The sequence below is a fragment of the Petaurus breviceps genome, unplaced genomic scaffold (genome assembly GCF_028583685.1).
Source record: "Petaurus breviceps papuanus isolate PSGF00001 unplaced genomic scaffold, PetGlider_PUasm1.0 176119, whole genome shotgun sequence".
In the NCBI taxonomy this organism is placed as follows: Eukaryota; Metazoa; Chordata; class Mammalia; order Diprotodontia; family Petauridae; genus Petaurus; species Petaurus breviceps.
The window spans coordinates 2,718-26,646 of record NW_027185775.1 but is presented as its reverse complement, the minus strand read 5'-3'; the positions used below and the strand labels follow the sequence as shown (position 1 = coordinate 26,646).

The window sequence follows — 23,929 nt, the reverse complement described above, 5'->3', positions numbered from 1 at the left end:
GGAGGCAGGCAGAAGCTGGAGGGGCTAGGATTGGAGGGCACTAGCCCTTTGTGCATCTTGGGATAAAAGGGCCTTCTCTCTCTGTCTCTCCTCTCCCCATACTTCTCCTTCTTAGCAAGCGACCTTGGGATTCAGGTGCCTGTTGTTGGATTGAGAATGGGTCAGAAAAGTCTAATGGAGGCAGTTAGCCTCTGGGTCTTTGGGTAAAATAGTCTGGTTCCTTAGTTGTCCCCGTAACATCCCCCACCCTCACCACCTATCCCCTAGTCCAGCCACAGGCCAAAGCCTGTGCTTCGTGCAAGCTAACTCCACAAAAACAGGAAGAAAACCTGAAGCTGGAGATGGGGTGGGGGTGGGTGTTGGAGGGAGAAAGAAGTATGGGGGAAGGGGAGCTGGAGGTATTCAGTTTTCAGTCTCTCCGTCTTTCTTATTGAGGGTCTTCGTGCTTTTATCCCAAATCTGTGGGATCTTAACCGCTTCTCTTAGAGAAATCAGGCCAGACCTTGCAGCTGTAGCTAGCTCTAGACCTTAGATCTCAAACTGACATACCCCTCCACCCCCCACCGAACTGGCACTCCAGGTCCAGTCTTTATCCTAACACCAGAATCTGACAATGTTGGGAGGCTGGGGAAGAGTAAGGGAGGGAATGTATGCTTAGAATGTATCTTAGTCCAGTATCTATTTTTTCCCTTACCCCATAATCCTGGCTCCACCCCATTAAGCTGGTTCCCCTAATCCCAGGGGTGGGGGAGGTGGTGGTCAGCTTGCTTTACTCAACTGTCCAACACAGGGCTTCCTAAACGTGCCCATCAGCCGGCACCAACTAGCATCATTGGTCCTGCTATTTATTAGAACCCACAAGTCGCTAGACTGAGTACTGCTTGGTATTGGCCCCTGGGGCAGGGCACCAAACTTTATCCAAATTCAGGGCTAATGGCCTCTGCCCTTTTGGCTCCAGGGAAATAGGCATACCCTTTTTAGTGCCCACTGGCACCAAGGAGGGTAGCTAGGTGATATTGGTCTCCCCCCCTTCATCCCTTTATTGCACCCCCCCCAACCAAGATGGGGCAGATTTGACTCAGGTCCCAGTTTCAAGAGAGCTGCCCACCTGCCCGGCCGGTCGAGCAGGCCTGACAGTGAGGGGAGCCTGGGGGGGTGGGGGTGGGGGGTGGCTGGCAAGGGGGGAAGAGTGGGGCGGGGCCCCCAGCTTCCCGTCCCCCCCCCAAGGCAAACAGACCAAGCCTGGTTCCCTGGCACCCCCAGCACAGCTGCCCTCCCTCCCCACCCCCCAACTACCACCACACCCGTCCATGCCCACAAGGTTTTAGCAAGAGGGGGCATGCCAGGCAGGGTGGGGATGGGGCCGCCCTCATGGGGCGTTGGGGGCTGGGCACTCTGGGATGAAGAGGTGGGCAGGTTGCCCGAGGGGGAGTGGGCACACTGGCACCAACACCCTGCTCCAGGAAGAAAGGTCTCCAGTGGTCCTACATACCTCCCAGAGGCTGGGACTATGCCCTCTTAGGCTAGTTGGCAAAAGCCTAGCTCCAGGTGTCACTCAGACTGGCATAGGTGCCAAGATCCTGGGGAAATCTCCCTAGGGAGGAAGGGTGGTCTGGGCCTTATTTCCCATCCTGTCTACGCCCCCTCTCATTTTGCCCCTCTTCCTCCTTTAACCAATATCTCCTTAGAATGGGCAGTGGTGTGGCATTAAGGAGTTAAACACCCACTCTTGCCTGAGCCTGTGAGAGCTGCGTGGTGAACCAAGCTGCGCCCGTGACCTGACAGTGGGGTCAGCCAATCAGCACCCCCGCCACACCAGGTTGCCAAGGAGATCGACCCTGGGGTGGGAAAAGGAGGGAGGGCTCAACAGAGGGAACTAGTTGAGGTGGGGGGTAGCAGGAGAAGGGGAAGGACTGAAAGGGAGTGAAAAGAGTTGCATGCCCGCTGGTGCCCCAGCTCATGGCCAATGGACAACCAGGATGACCCCTCCCTCTTTTGCTCCCTCCTCCCAGAGGAGTGTAAGCCTAGGGTCTCAACTGGGCCACTGTTGCTGCCCACCTCAGCTTCTGTGTATTTCTATGTATTTTCTGCTCCTGCAAAGTCCTCATGGCACTTAGCCCCAAGAACCTTTTACAAAGCCTAGAGCTACGCAGGAGAGGGCCTCCCCAGTGGGAGACTAGCTTCCGAGTTGGGGAAGGGGTGCCTATAGATGCTAGGGTACAACCAGGACTCCCTTACCCCCCCAGATACACATGTGGGCAGCTGCTTGCTCAAGGCTTGGGGGCGGGGGAGCATACTCTGGGCTTTGCAATCAGGGAGGTGCACAGGAGAGCCGTCACATAGACACAATGCTGCTCTTGTATCTTAATGAGGAAACTTGGGGCCCCGCCTTATTTCCCCCCTCCCCCAAATAACCAAGTCCCCATCGTTGGCCAGGGCTGGGCAGCTGCTATGGGAGTGGCAGAGGTAACAGAGACATAAAATGTGGAGTTGGAAGGGACCTTGGCCATCATCGGCTTCAAGGCCTTCATTTTACAGATGAGGGGAATTGACGTGCCCAAGGTCACACTATGAGTTGGTAGCTGGGCTGGCACTCATATCCACGTCTCTGGAATCTTAGCCTTTTTTTCTGGAGAGAATTTTGGACTGTATCCCTACCCCGCATTATGAGGTGGGGAAATCTTTCTCCAACAAGCTCAGGGGTCCCCCTTCTCCAAGGGAGAAGCAGCAAAGAAAATGGAAAGAGTATTGAATTTGGGGTGAGATTGAGAGTTTGAATCTGGAGTCTGCTGTGTGACTCCAGGCAAGTCAGATTGCCCCTTTGGGGCCCAGTTTCAAAATGGGGATAGTAATCCTTATGCAACCTGTATCACAGGGTTACTGTGGGGAAAGTACCCTGGAAACTGCAAATATCTGCATAATACAAGATCTAGCCTACCTTTACCTGACTGGTGAGAGGACTGAAGGCCGTAATGGGACACCCCAGAGACAAAAGCCTCTCCCTAGCCTTCCTTGTCACAATCTCCTGGATGCTGCCCCCACCCCACCCCTTTCTGTGTGCTCTTTTCCATCCTGCCAGGATGGAAAAGGCATCACAGGTCCCCAGCTAACCCTCACCCCACCTATGCTAACCATAGCAGTGGCTTAAAAGGGGAAGAAGATCATATTGGTGCCTACTGTGGACACTTCCAGGGGTGCCTTCTGCCTGCCTGGGAATGGGGGAGGGGGAGATGGAATCTGTGAGGAGGGGGTAGGAGCATGGAGCCTCGCCTATTGTCAGTGGGGGAGGGGTCGGGCAAGATGCTTATCTTCTGGGCAGGAAGCACCAGAGACACCCCAGCGCCCTTGGTGGCTGTTCCCTGGGCCCCATTGTTGGAGGGGGGGAGAGGATGTAGGGGGCCCCTGGGAGCTGCACATTTCCCGTCCACTAGATAGGGAGGGGCACTCCAGATGGGGAGAACCTGGCTGAGAGAGAGAAAAATTAGGGTAAAAATACATTAGATTTGTGATTCACTCTGAGCACTTTCTTCTGTGTCCATCATTTCATTTGAGCTGCACAAACCTGTGGGAGAAGCAGGGTAGGCAGCATGGAGGTATTTTCCCCTTTTCACAGATGGAAGGAATTTAGGTTTGGGAAAGCATAGATCACACCACTATAGAATGTCTGAGTTTGAAAGAGCTTAGAGATCCCTTAGCCAGAAGCACAGCAGTGGACAAAGTACTGGGCTCTAGAGTCAGGGGACCTAGGTCCACATCTAGGGCTCTGCTGTTTGCTACCTGTATAATTTTGGACAGGTCACCTCACCTTTCTGTACCTCAGTTTCTCCATCTGTAAAATGAAAGGGTTGGACTATTAACCTTAGGTCCCTTCAGGCTTATGATTATGATGCCCCCACTCACAGATGAGGAAATGAAGGTTCGGTGACTTGCCCAAGATCACACTGTAAATCAGTGACAGAGCTGGGCCTAGATTTCCAGGTATTCTCCTGATCCAGCAGTATTCTGTCCACTGGGATTCTCAAAAGATAGCTTCTTGAAGGCAGTGGGAATGCAGCTGATGAGGCTGGGGATTAAAGACTTGGTTTGACTGAAGAAATTCACCTACCCTCCTGCCCTAAAAATGCCAGATTCCTTCTCTTAACCATGGCTCATGTCTTTCCATGCTCCCTGCAGGTGAGGATGGGGAGCCCTGAAGATGACCTCATTGGGATTCCCTTCCCTGATCACAGCAGTGAACTCCTCAGCTGTCTAAATGAACAGCGCCAGCTGGGCCAGCTGTGTGACCTCACAATCCGAACCCAAGGCCTAGAATACCGAACCCATCGGGCAGTGCTGGCTGCTTGCAGCCACTACTTTAAGAAACTGTTCACTGAGGGGGGTGGGGGCACAGGTGCCAGTGGTGGAATGGCTGCATCCTCAGGTGCTGGCGTCTGTGAACTGGACTTTGTGGGGCCAGAAGCACTAGGAGCCCTGCTGGAGTTTGCCTACACAGCCACCCTCACTACCAGTAGCGCCAACATGCCTGCTGTCCTCCAGGCAGCTAGACTGCTGGAGATCCCCTGTGTCATTGCTGCCTGTGTTGAAATCCTGCAGGGTAGCGGGCTGGAGGCCCCTGGGCCTGATGAAGATGACTGTGAGAGGGCCCGCCAGTACCTGGAGGCCTTTGCGACTGTAGGCACTCGAGTGCCCAATGGTGATGACAGTCCACTACCAGCCCCTCTTCCACCGCCCCCACCCCCAACACGGCCTGTTCCCCGGCGAAGCCGAAAGCCCAGAAAAGCCTTTTTGCAGACAAAGAGGCCTCAAACCAACCATCTGGTCTCTGATGTGGCTGCCATCCCCCCCCACCCCTTTACCTATCCAGATGAAGAAGAGGCAGGAAGTGGCATCGGGCTAGGGGATGGATATAGCCCCCCTGGTGGGGCCAGGTCACCCCCTGAGGGGCACCCGGGCTATGAAGGATATGAGGGGGAGGAAGAAGAAGAAGATCTGGTGTACCCACCAGCCTATGGGCTGGCTCAGAGTGGGGCAGCTCCTTTGTCTCCCGAAGAGTTGGTCTCAGATGAAGATGCCATTGACCCCGACCTCATGGCCTATCTGAGTTCCCTGAACCACGAAGCCCTCACACCAGGGTTAGATGGCCAGGACAAGCTGGTACGAAAGCGTCGTTCCCAGATGCCCCAGGAATGTCCAGTTTGCCACAAGATCATTCACGGGGCAGGCAAGCTACCCCGACACATGCGGACCCACACTGGTGAGAAGCCTTTTGCCTGCGAGGTCTGTGGCGTCAGGTTCACCAGGTGAGAGGGCACCCAGCTTTTCCAGGGGTGGGGGGGGAGGGGAGGCAAGAGGGTAAAGGAGAGTGCCACACCTACTAAGAACCTAGGAAGGGAAGAGCTACTCAGTGGAATCCCCAGCCAAGAGTAGGGGTGGGAACCAAGTACAGGAATGCAGTAAGAAGTGGAGAGATGGGGAGAGAAAAGGGGGTAAAAAGGCAAAAATCAGAAGTTCAAGGATACTGCTGTATGTCATGTGGGACATAAGACAGGTAGGTATTGGATTTCAGTGAATAAGAAAAGTACAGGCAGATGAAGAATAGAATGAAGCCAGAATGAGTTTGTCCTTCTTTCTTGAAGAAGACCATGACATCAGGAAGGAGATGTCATGACTTGCAGGTGAAGTGGATTTAAGTAAGGGAGGGCTGTGCAAAGTCACCAGCCTCATTCTCTCCTAAGGAGCCATCTGAGTCCAGTGGGAGGATATAGAGCAGGAAGACTGGGGATGACCCAGGATGCAATGGGAGGCCCTGGCCTTGTTGAGCTTAGGTCTTTCTCATGTCTTAGTTTGTCCAAGGCACAACACCCATTCAGTGATTAAGGCTAGATAAAAATGAGGCCAAAATGGGAGAGAAATAAAGGAAGCCTAATGCCAGAGGACAAAGCTACAGGGATGAACAGAAGAGAGAACAGAAGGGGTAGAAGAAGTATGAATGAGAGTGAAGAGAAAAGGTAGATACCTACAGAAATCAGATTAGTCAGGCCTATGAAAAGGTCACAAGGACTTTTTCCAGGTCTTAATCCTACCTTCAGGTCCTTACCCTATCTCTTCCACCACCCCCCAACCCCAACCCTTCCCCTCCCCAGGAATGACAAGCTGAAGATCCACATGAGGAAGCACACTGGTGAGCGGCCATACTCATGCCCACACTGCCCAGCGCGCTTCCTCCATAGCTATGACCTCAAGAACCACATGCACCTGCACACAGGCGACCGGCCCTTTGAATGCCACCTGTGCCACAAGGCTTTCGCCAAGGAGGACCACCTGCAGCGTCACCTGAAGGGCCAGAACTGCCTGGAGGTACGGACCCGACGGCGAAGAAAAGATGATGCAGCCCCCCACTATCCCCCACCCCAGGCGCCCACCCCAACTGGCCCTGGCCTTGACCTTTCCAACGGGCACCTGGATGACTTCCGCCTCTCCCTGGCTCGTTTTTGGGAGCAGCCAGCCAGGGCTGGGCCTCCTCCGCCACCGCCAGGGCCTCCAGAAGAAGATGAGGAGGAGGGGGCACCAACCACACCCCAGGCTGAGGGTGCCATGGAATCCTCTTAAATGGGAAAAGGAGGTGGACTAGGGTGGAGTCGCAGGGTGGGCTCCAATGCCAAGGAATATGAGGGCTGTGGAGCACAGACTGTACTGTGGGTCAGGGGAACACTGCCTTCAAGGGTACCAGACTCAGCTCCTGCTCTGTACCTTGGCAGCTCTGGGCTAGTCCCACATACAGGGAAAAGTTTGGGCTCTCCCCCAGATTGGGGCAGACTCCCTCCCACCAAGGGGTGATAAATATATATATATATGTATATATACATATATAATATTTTGTATATATATAAATATATATACACACAGCTCTATTGTAAAGGTGGGGTTCCCCCCTCCCCAAACCCTGGATCTTCCCAGGGATCTAGAAGCAATAATATATTTCTGATTTGTAGGGGGGGGGTCCCTTTTCGGCTATGCGGGTTTTCAGGGGGTGAGGGGTACGGGACCAAATCCCTGCCCCACCCACCCTAGGGGTAGGGCTGTGTGTACGGGGTGGGGGAAGCTGCCCCTCCTTTCCCGACCCCTCCTTCCTGGTTTCTGTTCCCCTTTTCCTGGCAGTGGATTATGCAAAGGTTAGGGCTGGGGGGCGGTGAATTGCGGTAAGGAATAGACTATGGAAGCGGGGGAGTTGAGTGGGAGACTGCAGGGAAGGAAGGACTGGTGGTAGGGGACACCAGTGGGAAATTGGGGCAGAAGGGAAGGCGGCTCCCCCGCCGTCCCTCCGCCCAGTTCCCAGCGCTGAGTCACGGGGTCCGAGGAGCAAGCAGGGGGCGGGGTGCCCAGATCCTCTCGCCCGCCCCCGGGGGCAGCAGGGGGAGCCCCACCCGCTCCCCTCCCCTCCCGCGTCCCCAGGCAGGGAATGTCTTGTTCCCGCCGCTCCCCGCCCGGGGCCAGAGGGCTGGGCGGGCCGGGCTTCTTCCCATCCTAGCCCTGCCCTCCCTTCCCCGGCTCTCTCCCCTCCCCACCCAGGTGCGAGCTGCCGCCACCGCCACTGCTGCCGCTGGTGCAGCCGCCGCCGCGCCCCTGACTCACGCCGCCCCCGGGCTGGCGCTGCAGCTGCTGCCGCCGCCGCTGCTGCTGCCGCTCGGTGTGGTGCGAGGCGGGGCGGGGGGGGGGGGGGCGGGGGGGGTGGGGGGGGGCAGGGTGAGGAGAGGGCTTACTGAAAGGGGGCTTGCGGTCGCCACCTGGCGGCGGGCTGGTAAGCGAGCGCGAGCGCCCCTCGCGGTGCTTTAGGCGAGTAGATTTCACCATCCCCAGCCACCGCTGCCTGTGGGCGAGCGCCCCCTGGCGGCGGCGGGGTAACAGCTTGAATTCAGGTCTCTGGAGGGGCTGCACACATAACTTGTCCCTCTTCTGCCCTGTTCCTTAGGGATTTCTCCTGTGTTGGGTAGGGAGTCTCTTCTTGCCCTTCCTGCTTTCCCCCACCCCACTCCCTTAGGATCCAATCCACCCATCCTTCTGTACATAGCATCTTCTGTTGGTCTTGTTGAAATCTAGTTTGAAAATTTTAATTCCCTCTTGATTTCCTGGGGTGACGGGAGGGAGCTGGGGGCTCTCTCCAGTTCTCTTCCTCGCTGGGTGCTGGACCCCCACTGTGGCCTGGGCTCTGCTGATTGGGCTGGTAAGGGGGGGATCCCTCCCTCCCCCACCCCAACTCTGCCTTGCACTATTCCCCCTCCCTGGCCTAGTGGCCCCTCCCCCTCCCTGGGGGGGGGGCAGGTTCAGGGGCCGGTGCTGTCTTCCCTCCCTTCCCCCTCCCACTATGCCCCATGCCCATTTGCACAGCTGCTCAGGCCTCTACCCCCGGGCTAGGGGGGTCAGGGGAGGGGGTAGCGGGACCAGTCCCTGTATTTAAGGCGTGATGATGTAATATATTGGGGGGGTTGGGTGCCCCGGGCCTCATCTTAGCGTTTCAGGTGGTGGGGGGCCCAGGGCTGGGGGGAGGGAGACTGGGGACGCCTTGGCCTCCCCTCTCCATTCCCTTGGCTTTTCCAGTCAGTGCCTTAGGGTTGGGGGGGGCAGTTCCCCCTCTCCTGCCCCATTCCCTTTCCCTCCTCTCGGGTGTAAGCAACAGAAAGAAAATAATAATAATTTAAGATTCGCACTTGTGTTGGCCTCTCCTTCCTTCTTTAATTACGGGTCGGGGTAGGGATGGGGATCTCGGGTCGGAGAGAAGGCAGGGTTGGAGGGGCTGGGAACCAGAGGGGTCAGTAGCTATTTCTGGGGAAGGGGAGGAGGAGGGGGGATGGTGATACGGACAGAAGGAGATTGGGTGGAGGTAGGCTGTGGGGACGGATTGGGTTCATCTTCATTCTCTTCCTCTGCTTCATCACCACTCACCCCATCCTTCTTCTGCCGCTTGTCACCCCCAGAATCTGTTTCATTGCTGGGAAGAAGAGAAAATGCATGGGGGCAGAAGGGGAGCGGGACCTCCTCCCCATTACTCTTTCTCATGTCCCTCTGCTCTTCTCTCACCTTGAGCTACAGGTCGAATCTAGGTTAGAATGGGGGGATAGCTTCTTGAACCTGCCTTTTCCAAGGGCTGCCTTCAGCTTTTTCTCAAACCACCTTCGCTTCTCCTTGCTCAGGCTTTTGGCTGAAGCCAGCCACAGGCGGGGGTGCTCATCATCACTGGAGTCCCTGGAGGAAACCTCAGAATTTAGGGGCCTGGAGGTTGTTTCTGAATCTTCCTAGACAAGTGAATTCCCCTCCGCCACCCCTACCCTATACCTCCTGGTTTCCTCCCTTCCTGAACCAACCCCTGTGCTTGAGAACTCACAATTCTAGATCCAGGTCCCCCTGGTGCGTCAGGGGCGCAGCACACACTGAGCAGGTGTTATCCAGGAGTCGGAAGCAGGACCTGCAGAAGAAGCCTGGAGGTGGAGCCCAGGGAGTAGTGATTCCGGAACACTTGACCTGGCTACCCCTTCCCTCGCTCCTCTCTCCCCACCCCAACTTTCCTGGAGCTCTTCCTGGCCCCCACCACCTTACTATGGTGCAAATGGTGGAATGCCATGCAATAATAGAACTATATGCAAATTGAAGAAAGGGTGCAATGCAAATTAGGCCAAAACGCACAAATTTGCTTCTCCATTATGCAAATCACAAAATGCATATGCAAATCACCATGCCATATGCAAACGAGGCCATGCATAGCGATAACATTGGATCCAAATGTAAAACCTATGCAAAGCTTATGTAAATTATGGGCCACAATTGATTGTGTCTATGCAAATGAAATAGAATTATTGATTTAAAAACTGGAAAGGACCTTAGAAGCTAGTCAGTCCACACTCTTCATTTATAGAGAAAGGAAACTGAGGGTGGGGAAACTCTGTGACTCCCTAGGTTTCAGAGTGCCATAAATGGGATTGGAACCTAACCTTTCAAACGATAAATCCAGAGCTCTTTCCATGGTACCATGTTGGCACCTCCAGAGCAAGACTCTGGTGATTCCCAGCAGGCCTACCTCTGCAACCTGGAGTGCTACAGGACACAAAGTCTTCCATCTCATGTTTGTTCTGAGGCCTCCCACAGCCCAGACAGTAGGTCTCATGTAGTCCCAGGAGATTAATCAGTGGTACCAGGCGGGGCCACCTACAGGAGAATTTTGGGGTACAGCCTCTGGATGGGGCAACCCCTCCCCTAACCCACCCTAAAGCTCTATGGATGATGGGAACCCGTTCTTTTTTTTCTCCTATTTCTTTTGCCCTTTTGGCTTGACTATTAGGAAGGCCTTCCTACAGTCTAACCCTCAGTGAACCAACCAACTATTCCTTTCTTTGGTTCCATTTCCACCTTCTGTCCAGCCAGAGAATCCTTCAGAGTATCCCATAAATCTGGAGTTACCTCTCACCCTGAACAAATATTTTGCATGTTCAACTTAAGGGCAAACTTCCACTGTGACCTCCTAGATCATCTGCTGTTGGACTTTCCATTAGGAAGAAAGGGGAGGGAGAAAACTCACTTGGCAGCAAGCATAAGGAGAATGTTGGTATGCCCCTGGTCAGCTGCCCGACGCCTCACAGCACCAACCAGAGAAATGGACAAGTTGGATCGGCGGGTCAGCAGGTTGTTGTACAGGAAGGATATCCGTTCCTGTAGGGGATGTTGGAGGGAGTACTCAATGTTTTGCAGTCCAACAGTGGACAGATTGCTACCCAAATCAAAAAGGAAGGGTTTCCCTTGCCTATGGTTAGGCAAAGGCAGTTGGGAGGAAAGGGATGCAAAGGGAATTACCAAACCCCTGATATTGCAGCTGTAAAACTGTATGATTATGTGGAAGTCCCCCACCCAAGGTATCCCAACCAGGAGACATTATAGTCCTAAGAAGTCCTCTCTCCCTGAGAGGCTTCTCTTTGTGTTTGCCCTGGGGGAGGCCTACAAAGAATCATGGAACTATGGGTGCTCAGAAATGGAAGTAAGGACTTTGAGTTTCCCAAACTCTGACCAATAAACCACTGTTTGGAATAAAATGGCTGCCCTCCCTCTACCCCATCCACTGGGACTGTAGGCTCTTCACCTGCTCCCGGGATGGGTAGTAGGAAGCACAGATGATCCGACTCATCCGCCCAACATAAGAACCAAAAAGGGTAACAAAGAAACACAGGCCGTACATGAGGCCTGTGGATGAAGTGAGTGTTACCAGAGACCCACTCCAGAACTGCCCCATATCCTCCCCCCACTGCACAGGTCCTGATGAGGACAGGCTAAGAGACCCTAATTCCCAATGCTGTGACTCCCAAAACAGATAACATTTTGTGGAACTTCTTCCTACCCCACCTACCCCCCATCAACCTCATACCCTAGACAATCATTATAACAATAACTAACATTTACTTTCTTTTTTGGACCAGACTTGGGGTTTCATAGGTATAGGGAATTCTGAATGAGGCAATTCCTTACCTCATGGCAGATAAATCCATCCTCAGCATTTTATAGTCTTAGAGCTATCTAGGGCATTGAGAGGTTTAGTGACTTGGGGGGGAGCGGGAGTAGAGGGTCACACAATATGGTCTGAGTTAGGACTTGAACTCAGGTCTTCCTGACTCCAGGCCTGATGCTCTTATCTAATGTACCACCTAGCTGCCCTAGTGTCCCATGTAACACTTTATCATTATAAAGCATTTCACATTAATTATCTCATTTGATCCTTACAACAGCTAGGTGAAGTAGGGAGGACAGGTGTTGTCATATCTAAGGCTGTGATTTACCCATGATCACACAGTGAGTAAGTATCAGAACCAGGACTTAAACCCAGGTCTTTCTGACTTTGAGACCAGCACCCCCTACCCACTAGAATATATCACCTCTCACATCACTATCAATGTAGCCTAAAATTGGTGTGTTTTTTCTTTCTTCTATGTCCCCAACATCATTGATACATACTTGAGCTTGCATTCCACTAAAACCTTCTAAAACCTAAAACTTTCCTTCACATGAAATTAAGTCTGTTCATGTCTCCACTATACTGTCTTTGTGCAATTGACTTTTTGAACACAAGTGAATACTTTACATTTGCCCCTACTATACTGCATCTTCCTAGGTTTGGTCTACCACACTAATCTGTAGAGATCTTTTTAGATGGCTGCATCTGTCTTGCAACTATCCTCTTCAGTTTTGTATCATCTATAAATTTTAATAACATGCTACTAATGACTTCATCCAAATCAATTTAAAAAAAAAAAGAAAAAAACACCAAACAGTAGGCCAGGGACAGATTCTTAAGTGTTCCACTAGACACCTCCCTCTCGTTGACGTCAACTATCAGTCACTACTATTCTTTGGTTCTGCACATCCAACTAATTCAAATCTACTTTGTCATTTAGCCCATTTTAAAAATCTCAACCTTCTAATGTTGATTAAATCTCCTAGTACCCTCTGAATAGTTACCAATGAGTATATAGCTTTTGTAATTGGGTTCTGAAGTACGGAGAAGACAGCGCCGAGATAGGATGGTGATATTTCCCTGCTGAAGGATGTCAAATACTGACACTAGGTCACGGTAGATCTGTCCCACGTAGCCTGTCCCTTGTACAGTCACTGACACCAGCACAGGGTCTGGGAACACAGGAGATAGGACGGGTAGTGAAATCATCCCACTTCAGCTTTCACTTCTTGAGAGGGTGACTTTTATAGCCAAGAAATATACCCACTAGGGATAGGGAGGCCCTAGGTTCTCTGGGCAGGAAGAGGCCCAGAACCTTACTTTCTCATTTTATACACACACACACACACACACACACACACACACACTCTTTGCCCAGGAAGAGGCCCAGAACCTTACTTTCTCATTTTATACACACACACACACACACACACACACACACACACACACTCTTTGCCCAGAACCCAGCAGAGCCTCAGCACCATTACCTCTAACCCATTCTAAATGGGTATAGCAACATGCCTAGATCAAGGTAGGCAGATAGTAGAATCTGTATTCAACTCATGTCAGCCAAAATAACCAGATGAAAAAGGCAACTGGGCGGTGTGGTGGTTAAGAGTGCTGGAGTTGACTTGGAATTTGGAAGACCTAAGTTTAGTGGATAGAGTACCAACCCTAGAGTCAGGAGAACCTGAGTTCAAATCTTTCCTCAGATACTTTATGACCCTGGGCAAATCACTTAACCCTGATTGCTTCTAAAAACAAACGAAGGATTAAATTCAAATACAGTCTCAGACACTTAACTATTTGTGTGACCCTAGGCAAGTCATTTAACTTCTGTCTGCCTCAATTTTCTCATCTATGAAATGGAAATAATAATCGTACCACCCCTCAGGATTGTTGTGATAATCAAATGAAATATTTTCAAGATTTTTCAAACCTTGAAGCGTGATACAAATGCTATTATTTTTATTTAATGGGACTGGACTTGGAGTCAGACAACCTGGTTTTGAAGTCTTACCTTGGTGACATTGAGTAAGTCACTTCTCTTTGATGAATCTGTTTCCTCAAATGCATATAAAAACCCTACTGGCCCAGAGGATTGAAGGGATGACCACTATTGCATAGGAGATAGTAGGGATAAACTTGAAAATATGCAACATCCTTTCCAGCTCTAAATCTCACTATCTTTTGATCCAGGACAAGAGGTAAGAATTGCTTGGAAGTTTAAAGGAAGGTAATGGAAAGTAAGAGTTGGAGAAAGGTTAAGTGGGTGGACCAGAGGGTCCAGAGGAGGGGTAGTTTGACAAGGTGGTATTCTCACTCCGAGCCACGATCTCCCCCTGCAGCCAATAACGAGCCAGGTCCAGTAGCCAGAAGATGGCATAGTCTAGTACCACTAGTAGCAATACCACCAGCAGATGTCGGATTAGGGTGAAGGTCGCCAAGGTGTAATGCAACCGCTCCATCCTAGACAGGTATAGGGAACCTGAAAGGAAAAAGAGTTTAGGGGAGAGGAAGGCTGGCACCAGAGACTCAGCACAACCAGAGGTGCTAGCTACATAGAAGTGGTGCCCATGAAGTAGACTAGGGAATAAGTGAAAGAGTCCCTTCCATTATGGGATCCCTCTATCTCCACCCTATACCATGACCTGGTGCACCAAGAAATTAGTCCTATTGGTCATGGGCAGCTAGGTGGTTCAGTGGATAGAGTACCTGACCTGGAATCAGGAGGACCTGAGTTCAAATTTGACCTCAGACACTAGTAGTTTGACCCTGGGCAAGTCACATAACCCAGGTTTCTACATCTACAAATGAGCTGGAGAAGGAAATGGCAAACCATTCCAGTATCTTTGCAAAGAAAACTCCAAAAGAGTTCATGAAGAGTCAGATATGACTGAAACAATTCAACAACAACACTGTTATTCTTAGTCATACTTGGCAACCTAACTGGGCCTCAGTCTTATCTAGAAAATCATCCTGAATGATGAAGATGGGGGTCCGAGAATGCTTTGCCAAAAAAGACACAGCCACAAGGGGTCCCTTTTGCCAAATGTGTAGAATCCCACCCCCTTGCCATGAAAGTACTATGTAAATATTAACTATTATATATATGGTATTTTAACATTTACATGCTGAATGAAGATTTTCAAAGAGCTCCAAATAAGTTATTTCACTGGTGATGACAGTGTTGCTTATGTCACTGATAAAAGGAACTCTCAGAAGAGGAAAATCCCTTCTGCCAATGCTGGTCTTCACCTTCTCTGCAATCTTAGAAACTTGCTACAGACACTGAGAGTTTTTTTTTTTTTTTTAAGCAATCAGGGTTAAGTAACTTGCTCAAGGTTACACGGCCAGTCATTTTTGGGTGTGGTGCTGAGTGTCTGAGCCCAGGATTCGATCTCCAGGTCGTCCCAACACTGGAGCCGGTGCTCTTACTCTCTGAGCCACCTGGCCGCCCCTAGACACTGAGAGTTTATGTAATGATGGCAATGATGCCCACACTCATGCCAGCATAAGCCTTATATTCCTAGAATCTCCAACTCTCCTCCACTGTAGTAGGACAAAATCAGTCCTTGTCTCCCAGCCCTACATCAACCATTCATTCTCTACCCAATTCCCTCTCTGTCTTTCTTAGATAGCCTTCCTCCTTCCCATCACTTGTCCAAGATCTCTTCCAGGAAGCCTTGCCATGACCTCTGATGGCCCTCCCATCCATCTCCATGCCTCCAATTCTGATGTAGAGTTTTGACTGAATAAATCACTGGACCTTCCCTCTCTCTTCATCTATGTCCTTGAGGCAGTGGTAATGGGAAGAAGAAGGGGTGTTTGGTCTCATAAGACTGAACTCTCCTCAAAGGCAGAGTGTCTTCTGTTCTATCTGAATCTTTTCCTAACATAAAAGACTGAGGTCTGCAACAAATGGCGGGGTCAGTACTGATAGTAACTAGACCTCCGTGGCACAGGGTCCTAGCATTCCTACCCTTTCCAGTCACCTTTTGACCCTTCCTCAGACACCTCCTAATAACTGTCTTTAGGAAACTTCTGTCTTTTGGAATAATACAATCACCTGGCCAGATGTATCGGGTGCATTCCCTGGGGCTCAGGGGAAGGACTGAAGGCAGACCGGCCTGGACCCGGAGCGTATCCATGCGAATGAAGCGGTTGGTTATATAGATGTTGTCAAAGTTGTCCTGAGTCAGGTAATAATAGCGGTAGAAGAGGGCTCTGGAGAAGGGAAAGGTGAGGGAGGTCTCAGAGCCCTTCAGGGCCTCTTTTCTAAGAGAAGTCCAGAGCTGGGATTGCCCACCCTAGGGATTTATACAACACTTGGCAAATTCACCCCCACCACTGTTCTTTTGAGGTTATGGACCATCTTTCTCACAAATGCAGCTTGATTTATAAATCTGGGCCATGGAGAGGGAGATTTTCTGGCATTAAAAATATGTTTAAAAAAAGTTTTAAAACAAAAACATGTACTTATAAAAAGGAAGATAAGCTATGATGTAAATAATCTGTCTTAATCCAAGAGAACAGATGATGAAACATAACCCTCCTCTCCATAAAGAGGTGGAGTACTACCAACACAGAATATGACATATATTGTCAGAGGTACTGCAGGGGCCAGCTAGTTGGTACAAAGGGTAGAGGGCTGGGCCCAGAGTCAGAAAGATCTGAGTTCATATGCAGCTTCAGACATAGCTGTGTGACCTTGGCCAAGTCACTTAACCTCAATTCACCCCAGTTTCCTTAACTCTAAAACTGGGATAATTAATAATAATACTTACTTTCCAGATTATTATGAGGATCAACTGAAATAATATTTATGAGGCATTAGCACAGGATCTGACATATAGTAGTTGTTATGTAATTTATTATTAATTATTACTACTACTGTCATACATGGTTCTTGGGCTGATTAGTTTCCATAAACCGGGTTGCTTTTTTTGTGGTAGGAAAAGTTTCAGGAAGGAGATATTGGGAAATGTCTAAACAAAGCATTAATGAAACTAAAAGATAAAGGAAGAAAAACAAAACAACCAAGCGGCACCCCGGCAGATTCTAGGTTTGAATTGGTCAGCATCAACCTGGAAACCCCTTCTAAGAAATGTCAGATGCCCCTCTCGCTGCAAGGCCTCAGAGACTCTGAAATCCCCACTCCCTACACCCAGAGCCCCTACCTTCCACGTCCCCCCACCCCCACCTCTGCCCCGCCCCTTACTGGAGGTAGAGGAAAATTAACAGGAGCGGTGTGCTGTGGTTAAGCAAGGCCAGGGTCTCCCTGACAGGATGTAGCCTCAGGTTGACAGCCTCTCGAAGGTCGAAGGCCACCTGAGACAGACTTCGGGAAGAGTTGAGGCTCACTTTGAAGTGATGGGCGGCTGTGATGTTGAACTCAAACTCGCTTCGAACTCGGTTAATCAATCCAATCACAGCTGGAGGAGGTAGCAGGGTAAGCAATCAGTCAGGGCAAAGCTACAGACCCATGCAAGAGAAGGGATCGAGTATGAAAGATATCAGTCATGTCCGTGACCAAAAACCCATCTGGGTAGGAGGAGGAATTCACGAATTCATTCAAACACTGAATGGCCGCTAGGTGCCAAACACTGTGATGGGGTCGAAGGTAGGGGAGGACATGCCAGGCTACAAAGACAAACAAAACAAAGCCTTTTGCCTTTAAGGAATTCTTGGCCTCAAGGGGAGATAAAGCACATAAAAATATTTTGTGTTAGAATATGTTACATGTGGATATGGACCTATGGGGTAGCATCCCTTGGAATATAAATGAAAAGGAAGAGGAACCCCAGGAATTCAGAAGCAGTCCTGAGAATAATGATTGGTCAACCTGAAGAGATCAGCTTATTGGGAATTGGAGAGCGCCTCTGGGTAAGAAATAGGGCAGGGTGACTCACGGGTGCCAATGGTGGTCCGCAAGAACGGCTGTATGTATCGGGGGATGACGCAGAACAGCTGGGCCGCTGGGAGGGGCAGAGGGATGAGAGGATGGCAAAATCAGAAGGAGGGATGGATCAATCTATGGGGTCACTTATCTCCCAGTATCAGCCATATCTTCCAATGACCCTGTTGCTTCTCACTCTTCATTTCCATTGGTCTCCCTTCTTTGGTTTTATGCCCTCTCCATTGAACCCAAGTCCCTACTAGCCCCATCCTTCATTCTTTTCTAATTGTGTCTTCCCCACCCTGACCACCCACTCCAACCCCCCAATCCCACTAAACAGTTATTTCCCCAACCACCTCTACAATGGGCCCATCCTCACCACTGGCCAGGCCACAGAGCAGCAGTTTGAAAGGCATGAGGATATAGCAGAGGTGGTAGAACTGGGGCACTGCCTTCATGCAGTTGTCCTTGGCATCATCAAAGATCCTAGCACATTTTCCATAGGGCGAGCCTAGCTCAGAATTGCACACATCGCCAATGTGTAAAAGCCAGTACCACACATTCCGCAAGGCCCTGACTGGGGAGTGGGGGAGGGAAGAGGGTAGAGACAGTGAGCATCCAATAAATATCAGCTGGACACCTAAACGGATGAATGGATAGATGGATGAATAGATGGACAGATGAATGAATAAATGGATAGATTGACACCATCCTCTCACGCATTTTCTCTCACTTATATAGAACCCATTTCTACTATAACTGATCCCCTTCCTTATGTGACAGGGTGGATCCAGAAAACAAGGGAAGGTAGAGGGGGAAGTGGGCAGCTAGGTGGCAAAAGAGTGCAGGACATGGGTCAGGAAGATGTGAGTTCAAATCCAGCCTCAGACACTTACTAGCTGTGTGACCCTGGACAAGTCACTTAACCTCTGCCTCCTTCAGTTTTCTCCACTGTAAAATGAGGATAATAATAGCACCTATCTCCCAGCGTTGTTGTGAGGATCAAATGAGATACATTTGCAAAGTGTGTAGCACAATGCTTTTTCCCTTCTTTTCCCTCTCCTTCTCCCCAGAGGGAAGAGGAATGGCCAGGGACTCTGTGCTGCCTCCTAATAGTTCTGGCTTCCTGGGAACGTACTGGAACTGGGGGCTGGTACAATGGGCATGGTTGACAGTCCTCTTCCTCAAAGTAGAGCAACCCATTTGGGGCTAAGGAAGAATCTGAAGCCATGAGATTTCTGGATCTCATCTTTCATCCAAGTGCTAGGTCTGGAGGGCAGGATCATTGGTTTTTTGTTTTCACTTTTGTTTTGTTTTTATTGGATCGGTCAAATGGAATACAAGATGGACTGTTGGGAGAGTGGCCCAGACCGAAGATGAACACATCAGGAAGAAAAGTTAGGAGGTAAGAGGAAGAGGGAATTTCACTATGCTTTTTTGCTATGAAGAGAGTACATTGTAGACAAATGAACTGACCCACGTGTTTCACACCATCCATAATAGAACGGAAGAATTTCCGGATCCGATCAGCCACCTCCTTGGCCTTCCCTGCAATGGCCTTGATCTTTTTCAGGGCACCTAGTAAGAAATAGTAGGGGATAAAGGGAGGTAGGGTGGGGAAATCCTTCCCAGATGTCTCAGCCCTGACCCCTGAGGTATGGAGGGTATTGGCCCAGAGCCTGGGAACATGGACTACCACTTGGTATTTGGGAAGGCATAGTATTCAATAGTCAGAAGGCAGCCTTTATCACTTACTAAGTGTGCTAACAGTACAACAACTTAGTCTCCCTAAATTGCTTTTAAAATTAGCATTAAATCAATTCTTACCAGAGCCCAAACCAGACATTTTTCCCCCAGTGGTAGTGGTGGCACAGAGGATATTTCAACCTAAGTGAGGTTATTTTGGGAGAGGGGCAGCCTGTATAGCTCAGTTGGCCCCTTGCCCTGGGGATTCAGGAGGAAGGAAGGCCCTGGGGCAGTGGAACAGAAGGGAATGTGACTCCAGGTACTTCATGGCCACAGGATTACCCAACAGACAGAATTCTGTAAGGGAAGTGAGCTCAGAAGCTGAAAGGAGGAAGCCAGGCCCCTGCCCATCTTCCCAAGCTAGGTATAACTGATGTTTACACTACCTCCCTTCCAGAGCAATTGTGAAGAAAGTGCTTTGTAAACCTCAAAGTGCTGCAGTAATGGCAGTGGCTACACTTTGGAGAATGGTCAAGGATGCCGAGGTTCCATAGGGTCATAGGATATAGAGTTGGAAGAAGCCTAAGAGTTTGAATTCCTTGTTTTACAGATGAGGCAACTGAAGCCCAGAGTGCAGAAGTAATTTGTCCAAGGAGACACAGGCTGTAGAATGAGCATTCAAATCCATACCATCTGGTTCCAAATCCTCTTCCTGAGACCACTAGAGCACCCTCCTTTCCAAAACTCCTCATTATAAAGTAGAAAGCATGATGCCAGATACCCAAGATATTGGGATATTGAAGTGGGGGGGGGGGTGAGAGCAGGAAAAAAAGGAGGTGACAGAGAAGGAGGTGAAGAGGGGGAAGAAGGGAAGAAACTTACTGATTAGGGGCTGCCGGGCTCTCTGAAGCACTTCAGCACTCTGGTTAAGGGCCAGCTCTGCCCCACAAGCCACCGAGTCACTTGCCCTACTGAAGTTTCTGATAATGTTGGCACAGGGGCCCTGCATAACCAGTCCAAAGGCTGCAATCAACAGCAGTGTCCGGCACTGTCCTGGTGGAGATAATGAGCTCTCAGAATCCTCACCAGGGGATCGTTCTAACCTCTTCTCAGACCTCAGCCCCAACTTTTTTGTTCCTTCAAGAGCCCACTCCAAGGTGATCTAGACTGGGATTGGGCCATTTTTCCACCCTCACCCTTTAGTTGCTGATACTGTTTTCTTCCCCAAACCATCAAAGGCCAGTCCTGGGAAAGCTGAGGCACTCTGCTCTGCATACCCTAAAGCCAGCTTCTTCATCTTCATCCCAAGATCCAACCTTCCTCATCTTCACCCCAGGATCCAACCTTCCTCATCTTCACCCCATGACCCAACTTTCCTCATCTTTGCCTCAGGACTCGACCTTTTTCATCTTTACCCCAGCTACTTTCTGCCCTGGGGATCCAGAGTTCCCCTCTCCATCTCCTTTCTATCTTTTTTCTTGAGAACTCAAACCAGTCACTCCTACCTTTGTATCTGGAAAAGGTCTATTCATGGACTGCCCTATTTCTTGACTTCACCTCCTTGTGACTTTCCCTTCTTTAGCCATCACTCTCCTCTATGTGTTGTTTCCCTGATTAATACATAAGCTTCTAGGGGCAGCCAGGTGGCGAAGTGAGTAAGAGCATTGGCCCCAGGGTCGGGAGACCTGGGATCGGTTCCGGCCTCTGATACTCAGCACCCACACAAAAATAATAATAACTGGCCGTGTAACCTTGAGCAAGTTACTTAACCCTGATTGCTTTAAAAAAAAAAAATACATAAGCTTCTTGAGGTCAGGAAGGATCATCTCTATTTTCTATTTGTATCCCCAGCACTTAATCACAATTACTCTCCACCTCTCTCCCCCATTGTTCCTGTAGCTGCCCTCTTGCCAGCGTCCTGCTAGGTCCTGACCTTCTTTGCAGTGAGTCTTTTTTCCTTATCCCCTAGGGTTCTCCTGGCCTTGATACCTCATCAGCCCATATGTCTTTTATCCATGTATTGTCCCATCCTTCTTTTCTCTTCTCTGTAGTGACAACCCCTCAGGTCCCCCCTCACCCAGTATCACTGGACTCACTAGAAAAGGCCTGAGGCAGCAGCAGCAGGACAGTGATTCGAACAGAGCTGGAAAATCCCATGCCTAGGCCCAAGAAGACAGCTAGAGAGAGAGTGCTCACCAGGCACGTCCAAGGACTATGCCCCTGCACCAACAGGCCCAGAAGCCCATAGGCTGTAGCCAGGGTGAGGCCCAGGATAAAGCTACCCACACTCTGAGCCACTTCTCGTCCCCTACTCTGCTCCCTTGCCCACAAAGGGACCTCTTTGCCAGCCATGGATTTGGGGTACAACTTCTGTACTCATCTGTTCCCTGGTCTCTTAGAGACGCCTATCAGGCTCTGCTCAGAGGCACCTCTTTCTTAAAGGAACCACAAGCTTGGATTTACCAGACCTCTCCACCAATATTCTAAGGTTCTAGAATGTCTCTTAGGGAAGAATTCCCTTTCTTACTTCGCCTAGTTTCTAAGGTCAAGGGTAGGGAGGGAGAGTCATATACCCTAAATCTTTCCTATCCTTGGAGCATTCCCTGGACCAGACTAGGAATCAAGGAGAAAAAGGGGGCACACACTCTCCCTTACTATAAAAGGAAGGGGAGGTCGAAGAGGCAGAATGATCTTCCCCCTTCCCCAACAGAACTCAAAATGAGGTCACAGAAGAGGCAGTTGGTGGTGAAAAGGGATTATCAAAGCATCTAGTATAAGCATCGTCATGGGAGGTAAACTGAGTCAAACCAAAGAAGCTGGCTTGGAAGGTCAGAAAAAGAAACCACCCAATACCAGTAAGTCACATTTTCAGTGACACCCTCCCCTCCCTCCTCTCCTGATGCTCTCTACTAATATCTCCTCAGCCCCCACCCCTCTTCCCTCAGTATTCTCTTAGCCTCTCTCTCTGGGGTGCTTGTATGTTTCCCTACAACATCTCTATCTGTACTATGCCCAATTGGATGAGCTCAACCAAAGAAAAGTCACTAGTTGTGACTTTTGGGCACTGGGCACAAAGCTAACAGCCCCATGGGGTTTAATTTAATGGGGTCGAATTTAGGCAACACATTCCTTTATAGCTGTGAATCTGTTCCTGAGCTGGGTTCTGCCTGCTCCCTGTGCCCGGTTTGTGTGGCGAAAGCCGGGAGAATTTCCTGTCACTGTGTTCCTTCTGGGAGCTGGCACTGGAGGGCTCCTGGCTGTGGGTGAGTAGGTTACAGAACCACAGAATCCAAGAATTTTAGCTGGAAATGACCTAAGTTCCCCTCTAGTCTAGTACATAACACAAAAGACCTTCCACTATAATATACCCAATAAGAGATCATCCACCTCAAGGCTTCTAATGATGGGGAACTTACCACCTCAGTCAATTATACCTTTTCCTCTAATTGTTAGGAAGTTCTTTCCTGACATCAAGCTTAAATTGGCCATTTTGCTACCCTTTATTCCTATTTCTGCCCTCTGTCCTTCACATAACAACCCTTCAAATATTTAGACACAGCTAGAATCTCTGGGTCTTCTCTTCTTCCAATGAAACATCCCAGTTGCTTCAGCCCACCCTCTCACATCATCAGCCGAAGGCCCTTCATCTTGGCTGTCCTTCTCTAGACACTCTCCAGCTTCCCAGTTCCTTCTTAAAACATGCCCAGAGCCTCCTCCTCATCCCAGTAGGGATCATTTATAAGCAGACAGCAGAGAAAGACTTGTTTCCTTTTCACAATGACCCTCTTGTCCCCAGGTCTCGCCCATGTTTTGGTGACTCCCATAAACCTCTACGAAGAACAGAAGATAATGTTGATGTACGGCATGGTGGGTGAGTGCAAAAAGGTAGGGTCCGGGAGGACCCGAGTTATGGCAGCAGTGTCCAAGGTGGTAAATCTGTGATCAGCCATGAGTCCCCTTGCTGAGTCAAAGCCCTGTCTAGTGTGTGGAGGGGGCGTCCAGAGGTCCAGAGGCAGAAGGCCTTAGGGGAGCTCCTAATCTGATACCTCTGCCTGGAACACAGCAGGACACTGGGAGAAGAACAGAATGCTGGGAGGGCAGGTGATTGAACTGGACAGTTAATAGTAGTAGTATAGTAGTAGTAACAACATTAAAGGTTTGCAAAGCACTTTCCATATGTTATCTTACTTGAAACTCAAAACAATCTTGCCAAGTTGTTGTTTAGTCATTTTCAGTCGTGTCTGACTCTTCATGACATCTTTGGGGTTTTCTTGGCAAAGATACCGGGGTGTTTTGCTATTTCCTTCTCTAGCCCATTTTACACATAAGGAAACTGAGGCAGAGTTAAGTAACTTGCCCAGGGTCACACAATCAGTAAGTTTTTGAAGCAAGATTTGAACTCAGGTCCCTGTCTGAAATCTAACCTTGTATATCACTGAGACACCTCTGGGGTGGGGATAGGGGTGAAAGGAAATAATGCCGAGGGAAAGGTTCTTAAGGAATGGGAATGGAGAGTAACTTTGAGAACAAGGGACCAGGTAAGGAAGAGAAGAGGAGTAATGTGCCCTGGGGAAGACAGATTGTAGAAATGGATGAGGTCTAGGTGCTCCTGCCCGGGACAGAGAATTTAAATTGGAAATCCTGATGGAGTAGAATCTCATGGATCATAGAAATGTGTGACTAGAAGAAAAAGAAGTTTCCCAGCATTTGGGGTGGATTCCACGTGGAGTCCACCAGAGCATATGGACAAGAGGCTTGCACGGGATGGATCTGATCTGTACTGTCAAAAGGGAATGTCCACATCCATGAGTTTGTGGATCCATTGATTATCAATTGAGCAACTCCTTTGTGCCTAG

At 49.9% G+C, this 23,929-nt stretch overlaps 2 protein-coding genes across 2 annotated transcripts; one reads left to right on the top strand and one right to left on the bottom strand.

The window, feature by feature from the left end:
- Positions 1 to 1,283: 1,283 nt before the first annotated feature.
- Positions 1,284 to 7,626, top strand: ZBTB7B (zinc finger and BTB domain containing 7B). Its single transcript, XM_069085953.1, has 3 exons — positions 1,284 to 1,819; positions 4,174 to 5,300; positions 6,144 to 7,626. The coding sequence occupies exons 2-3, from the start codon at positions 4,180 to 4,182 to the stop codon at positions 6,607 to 6,609; spliced, it is 1,587 nt and encodes a 528-aa protein (XP_068942054.1). The 5' UTR covers positions 1,284 to 1,819; positions 4,174 to 4,179; the 3' UTR covers positions 6,610 to 7,626.
- Positions 7,627 to 8,563: 937 nt separating this feature from the next.
- Positions 8,564 to 21,440, bottom strand: DCST2 (DC-STAMP domain containing 2). The gene is made up of 15 exons (XM_069085954.1): positions 21,170 to 21,440; positions 19,956 to 20,126; positions 18,864 to 18,965; positions 17,767 to 17,964; positions 17,401 to 17,466; positions 16,710 to 16,923; positions 15,558 to 15,715; positions 13,812 to 13,976; positions 12,493 to 12,660; positions 11,123 to 11,223; positions 10,568 to 10,698; positions 10,070 to 10,197; positions 9,380 to 9,473; positions 9,076 to 9,240; positions 8,564 to 8,986 (listed from the first exon to the last, which is right to left on the bottom strand). Exons 1-15 carry the CDS (start codon positions 21,423 to 21,425, stop codon positions 8,815 to 8,817), a joined length of 2,289 nt encoding a protein of 762 aa, XP_068942055.1. The 5' UTR covers positions 21,426 to 21,440; the 3' UTR covers positions 8,564 to 8,814.
- Between the last annotated feature and the right edge of the window lie 2,489 nt (positions 21,441 to 23,929).

Bases quoted from the DNA above. Each gene is read 5' to 3' on its own strand.
- ZBTB7B (XM_069085953.1), top strand. From the start codon at position 4,180: ATGGGGAGCCCTGAAGATGACCTCATTGGGATTCCCTTCCCTGATCAC. The intron at 5,301-6,143 runs GTGAGAGGGCAC...TCCCCTCCCCAG, and splicing joins TGTGGCGTCAGGTTCACCAG to GAATGACAAGCTGAAGATCC.
- DCST2 (XM_069085954.1), bottom strand. From the start codon at position 21,425: ATGGCTGGCAAAGAGGTCCCTTTGTGGGCAAGGGAGCAGAGTAGGGGA. The intron at 17,965-18,863 runs GTCAGTTCATTT...CCCACTCCCCAG, and splicing joins GGATGGTGTGAAACACGTGG to TCAGGGCCTTGCGGAATGTG. The intron at 10,699-11,122 runs GTGAAGAGCCTA...CATCCCCTACAG, and splicing joins ACTACCCATCCCGGGAGCAG to GAACGGATATCCTTCCTGTA.